At 45.2% G+C, this 6,000-nt stretch overlaps 1 protein-coding gene across 3 annotated transcripts in view; it reads left to right on the top strand.

Moving 5' to 3' along the window:
* Window positions 1-6,000, top strand: part of hcn4 (hyperpolarization activated cyclic nucleotide-gated potassium channel 4) — a 76,334-nt gene that overhangs the window by 51,101 nt on the left and 19,233 nt on the right. For all 3 annotated transcript variants that reach the window (XR_013125020.1, XM_076989424.1, XM_076989413.1), the window contains 2 exons: window positions 4,091-4,237; window positions 4,618-4,858. Coding sequence is in view for 2 of the 3 variants with exons in the window: in XM_076989424.1 (XP_076845539.1) it covers window positions 4,091-4,237; window positions 4,618-4,858 (388 nt within the window). In the remaining variant the exon portion in view is untranslated. The remainder of the gene's footprint in view (window positions 1-4,090; window positions 4,238-4,617; window positions 4,859-6,000) is intronic.

The following is a 6,000-nucleotide window of genomic DNA, read 5'->3' as shown; positions in this document are numbered from 1 at the left end:
CAGAGAGAGGCCATTTACCTAGGCCTGTCCATATGGCATTCATGCACCTGCACAGCAAGCATTACAAATGATAACAAGAATATGAAAAACACATCTTCCAGAATTTTTGATGTTTTTGCTCCAGTTAAGCAACATACACTGAATTATTCAATAAACGAAACCCTCTAACTGCGATTCCAAAGGTGCAACAGCAACCTTTCTAACATACCCCAAAGCTAGTCATGACATTTATTACAGTGCATTCATTAGCCATGGGGAGCTATTATTAGTTAATGTACTTTTAGGGAGATTACCCAACAAACTGGATCTTGGACATGTGATGAGCTGGAATGAACGGAAACCAAATAGCGTTGCAAAGACACCTGATAATCCCATGTGATGGTGGCGGAGGGAATCTGCCCTTCCTGCCTGTACCCAGCCCGTGTGTGTGGAGCGGTGGTGGCCCGCTGCATGCTGCACGCTGCACGCTGCTCACGGCTCGCGTGGGCGTCTGGCGAGATCTGAGTTCATGTATTCAGGAAGCGTTTAAGTGTTTTATGTGCAAAAAAGGTCATAGAGGAAAGATGTGCCCGTGTCCTGTGTCTTGAAAGCTTTTGATCTGCTGCGCTTCTCAGGCAGAGTAAGACCTGTTTTTACACACGCATGCACACACACACACACACACACACACACACACACACAGAACACACTTTTTTGAAGCTTTTCAAGTTGCTTTCACAGCCTGTTTGAAAATGGTCAAAGGACTGAAGGGTTGTTTTAGGTTGTTAGTGTGTTTCTCTGCATTAATAGTCCACTGTTGACGGCTCGTCCTGCCCCAGACATCCAGACCTCCTCCTGTTTGCTCTCACCCCCCCTCCAGACCTCCATCCTCCTCCTGTTTGCTCTCACCCCCCCTCCAGACCTCCATCCTCCTCTTGTTTGCTCTCAGCCCCCTCTACAGACCTCCAGACCTCCTCCTGTTTGCTCTTACCCCCCCCTCCAGACCTCCATCCTCCTCTTGTTTGCTCTCTTCCCCCCAGACCTCCCTCCTCCTCCTGTTTGCTCTTACCCCCCCTCCAGACCTCCATCCTCCTCTTGTTTGCTCTCTTCCCCCCAGACCTCCCTCCTCCTCCTGTTTGCTCTTACCCCCCCTCCAGACCTCCCTCCTCCTCTTGTTTGCTCTTACCCCCCCCTCCAGACCTCCATCCTCCTCCTCTTTACATTCACCCCCCAGACATCCAGACCTCCTCCTGTTTGCCCTCTCACCCCCTCCAGACCTCCATCCTCCTCTTGTTTGCTCTCAGCCCCCTCTACAGACCTCCAGACCTCCTCCTGTTTGCTCTCACCCCCCCCAGACCTCCTCCTGTTTGCTCTCACCCCCCCCAGACCTCCATCCTCCTCCTGTTTGCCCTCACACCCCCCAGACCTCCTCTTGTTTGCCCTCACCCCCCCCCCCCCCCCCCAGAACTCCTCCTTTCTGTACATGCATTATCTTAGTTGTTGGTTATTCTTTTTTGAAGTTTGTGAAAGGACAAAATCTCTCAAATTTGATCCTTTTCTATCAGTTGTTTTGTTTTTCTTTTTATATTGCAGTTGCTGTTTTGATAACAACAATCACAAGCTTGACCTGTAAAAATTAATAGAAGTAAATACCATTTATGCATTTGCATATGGGGAGTGGGGGGGGGGGTGAATGTACAGGTTTTATTTCATATTACCTCATGCCCCTCCCCTTTCTCTCCAACACCTTCCTGCTCCGCCCCCTGTAGCAGGATGGGCAGTCAGTGGCTAAGACACAGTCACACTGTCACTGGGTCAAGCCCAGGCCAGATCAGCCTGCTTCTACGCAGAGATCTGGGGCCATTGCTCACCAACATGTTACATTTGCTGCATGTTCAGCTCTGCTCTCCAGGCAGATAATTACACCTGAATTAAATTATACTGCATAGCGGGAAGTCGCTTTAGTCTATGGCTGAAAGACACGTGCATGTTGCTTCCTGTTAAAAGGCAAACCTAGTTCACGCAAAGCATATACATCTTCTGTCACTTATGGCAATAAGGATATACAGTTGTGATCAAATTTATTCAACCCCCACTGAAATAAAGTGTTTTGGCCAGTTTGACATTGATTTTGATCATTTCAGTCATCTTATTTACAATTATATCAAAGAGGCACTTATAAATTAGACAAACATAACATAATATTTATGATGGAATAACCAAACCACAAATGTCTTTACTGTGCTCACATCATTATCAGTTTTATTCAACCCCCTAGTGACATTATTTTTTAGTACTTAGTACAACATCCTTTTCCAGTTATGACAGCTTTCAAGCGTGAAGCATAGCTTGACACAAGTGTCTTGCAGCGACCTATGGGTATCTTAGCCCATTCTTCATGGGCAAAAGCCTCCAGTTCAGTCACATTCTTAGGCTTGCGCACTGCAACTGCCTTCTTTAGGTCCCACCAGAGGTTCTCAATTGGATTTAAGTCTGGTGATTGCGATGGCCACTCTAGAATGTTCCAGCCTTTCATGTTCAACCATGCTCTAGTGGACTTGGATGTGTGCTTCGGATCATTGTCCTGTTGGAAGGTCCAACGTCTCCCAAGCCGCAGGTTTGTGACTGACTCCATCACATTTTCCTCCAAGATCTCCTGGTACTGAAGGGAATTCATGGTACCCTGCACACGTTGAAGCTTTCCTGTACCATTAGAAGCAAAACAGCCCCAAAGCATAATTGACCCCCCGCCATGCTTCACAGTAGGCAAGGTGTTCTTTTGTTCATAAGCCTGGTTCTTCCTTCTCCAAACATAGCGCTGGTCCATTGTCCCAAACAGTTCTAATTTAGTTTCATCTGACCACAGTACACTGTTCCAAAACCTTTGTGGCTTGTCCACATGACTTTTGGCATACTGCAGTCGACTTTTCTTGTTCTTTGGAGTCAGCAAGGGGGTGCGTCTGGGCGTTCTGGCATGGAGGTCTTCGTTATGCAGTGCGCACCTTATTGTCTGAGCTGAAACTTCAGTGCCCACATCTGACAGGTCTTTTTTCAGTTCCTTAGCAGTCACGCGGGGATTTTTCTCCACATTACGCTTCAGGTAGCGCACAGCAGTCGCGGTCAGGATCTTCTTTCTGCCACGACCAGGTAACGTTTCCACTGTGCCCTTTAACTTGAACTTGCGAATGATACTTCCGATAGTGTCTCTTGGAATATTTAACAACTTCGCAATCTTTTTATATCCATTGCCATTCTTGTGAAGAGCAATAACCTCTTCTCTTGTCTTCTGGGACCATTCTCTTGCCTTCACCATGCTTGGAAACACACCAGTAGATGTCTAGAAGGAGCTGAGTATCACAGTCCTTTTAAATCTGCCTAATTGGTGCTTATCATGCTTGATTCCTGCACGTTGACATCCACAGATGTTTTCAATACCTGATGGAAAACACTGGAATGAACCTCTGTTCTTAGGAGTGGTAGTCGTAAAGGGGTTGAATAATTGTGTCAATGAAGAAATCACAAAAAGGCCATTTAATACTTTATGACAAAAAAAATTGATGCTATCTTAGTTGCATTTAGTTCTTTAACAAGTCCTTGTAAGATTTCATTATGAACACAATTACAAATGTGCACTGAATTCCATAAAACCCTTCGCAGCATTGGGGGTTGAATAAATTTGATCACAACTGTAAGGATGGGGTGAAAGGTTTAGCATCATCATCATCATCATTGTTAGTATTATTATTATTGCTGCTGTTGCTGCTGTTGTTATTTGTCTTTTTATATTTTAAAGGATAACGTTTGTTCAAGGTTTAGAACTCTACATATTGAAGTGTGTTTTGAAGGTCAAATAATGTAAACCTTAAAAACCACCTATTGACTTTATTCCTTTCTAGCCTATACAAAGAAATACTCTCATTGACCTCCAAATATAATTGAATGTCATTCACTAAAACCCCACATTGAAAGGGGTGACATCAATCATATCATATTAGTCAATCCAAGGTAACTTTATTGTCATGGCTGTGCCAGGTAGTCTCAATATCCGGTCTGATGGAGTAACCTGTCCCCCATCCTCTTCCTGTCTCCCACCCTCTCCCTGCCTCTCCAGTATAAACAGGTGGAGCAGTATATGTCCTTCCATAAGCTGCCGGCGGATATGAGACAGAGGATCCATGATTACTACGAGCACCGCTACCAGGGCAAGATGTTCGACGAGGAGAGCATCCTGGGAGAGCTGAACGAGCCGCTCAGGGAGGTGAGGCCAGGAAACCGTGGAGACGGACTAAAAGTGCCGCTTAAACTGGGCAGTTCCCCAGTATGCCAGCAGAGGGCGTGCTCTGCTCCGTTCACCCTGGCGATGAGCCAATGACTGTAGTAGGGGAAGGTGTACCGAGTAAAGCGTAGTAAAGTAGGATACTTGGGTCACTGCGGTTAGGATATAGCTATCAACCAGCAACCAGTATGGTTCTGAATAGATGTCATTACAGTAGATACATTGCATTTAGCTAAATGGAAAAGCTACATTGGTATTGTAGCTAAATTGTAGCAGCACAGTTGCTTGGCTCAGTCAAAACACACACTCATGTTGACTATACCATGTCCTATGTTATTTTTAATGGCTTGTTCTTTTTGCAGGAAATTATTAACTTCAATTGTCGGAAGCTGGTGGCTTCGATGCCTCTGTTTGCCAATGCTGATCCCAATTTTGTAACGTCCATGCTGACGAAGCTTCGCTTCGAGGTCTTCCAGCCTGGGGACTACATCATCCGTGAGGGCACCATCGGCAAGAAGATGTACTTCATCCAGCACGGCGTGGTGAGCGTGCTTACCAAAGGGAACAAGGAGACCAAACTGTCAGATGGCTCCTACTTTGGAGGTGAGAGAACTCTCAGTGTGATAATACCATACTGGGTACCTCTCTCTGTCTCTCTGTCTCTCTGTCTCTCTCTCTCTCTCTCTCTCTCTCAAACACACACACATACACACACACGTTATTCTCCCAAGCGTAAAGCCTTAATGCTCATAATGCTCAAAATAGATATTTGGAAAAGAAACAATCCCTTTCCCAGGTCAGCCAAGATCATGTTTGTTCAGTCTAAGTGTCTGATTTATTGATTAAGTCACAGCTGGGTCTTTATTTTTATTTATCATGCTTTAGATATCAGGTTCAGCAAAAGAAAGGTTTTCATCTAATGTTATTGTTGCTGAAAACAAAAATAACAGGAGATCACTCAAAATCACAGGAGATCACTCAAAATCACAGGAGATCACTCAAAATCACCAGAGCTGTGTGGGCCATTTTCTCAGCTATATTTATAAATGGGTTTGGTAACATAGCATTGTTTCCTGCTGCAGTTTCCTGCTTTAGTATTTTCTGGATAATTAAGTAATTTCAACCATTTTGCTCACTGGCCAAGTTATTTTAAAAAATAATTTCTCTGTTGACTTGGAGGTCGCAGTGTCAGAGCTCTGGAGTAACAAAAGAGAGAGAAAAAAATGTCTTAATCAACTATGAATGGCAAACCTCATCATGTACTGCCTCAAGCGAACGTCCACGATGAGATCAAATGTGAGAGCAGTCTCTTCATTGCATCACTGTGGGTAATCTTCTGCTCTGAATGTCAGTTCATCATGGCATGCTTTCTGGCTTAACAAATTCCATCATTTTAGCAGAATGACAGCGTGTGGCTTGGTGCGCTGTATTTAAGCCACGAGTAGAGATGCAGAGCCTTTATCTGCGCTCGGACCGCCTCTCCGTCGTTAATTACAGTTGGCGTTCAAGCCCCAGACCTCTCTCTGTGGGTGTCTGCCCCTGAAGTAATGGGAAGATGGCAAGCAATCTATCTTCTGATATGCCACAGTTAATCCACACCTCACATCAGGACAGCCCTTCTTAGACCAGCACCTCGAGTCCAGTCCCATCAGTGACAGCCATCTGGACCGGGCAGCGGTGCAGACAGAACATCTTTGTTGGACAGGCTTTACCCCGTCTTGGAAGGCACATGTCGGTTGCCCTTT

Source organism: Brachyhypopomus gauderio, chromosome 2 (assembly GCF_052324685.1).
Source record: "Brachyhypopomus gauderio isolate BG-103 chromosome 2, BGAUD_0.2, whole genome shotgun sequence".
Lineage (NCBI taxonomy): Eukaryota > Metazoa > Chordata > Actinopteri > Gymnotiformes > Hypopomidae > Brachyhypopomus > Brachyhypopomus gauderio.
This window is presented reverse-complemented; position numbering and strand designations above follow the sequence as displayed.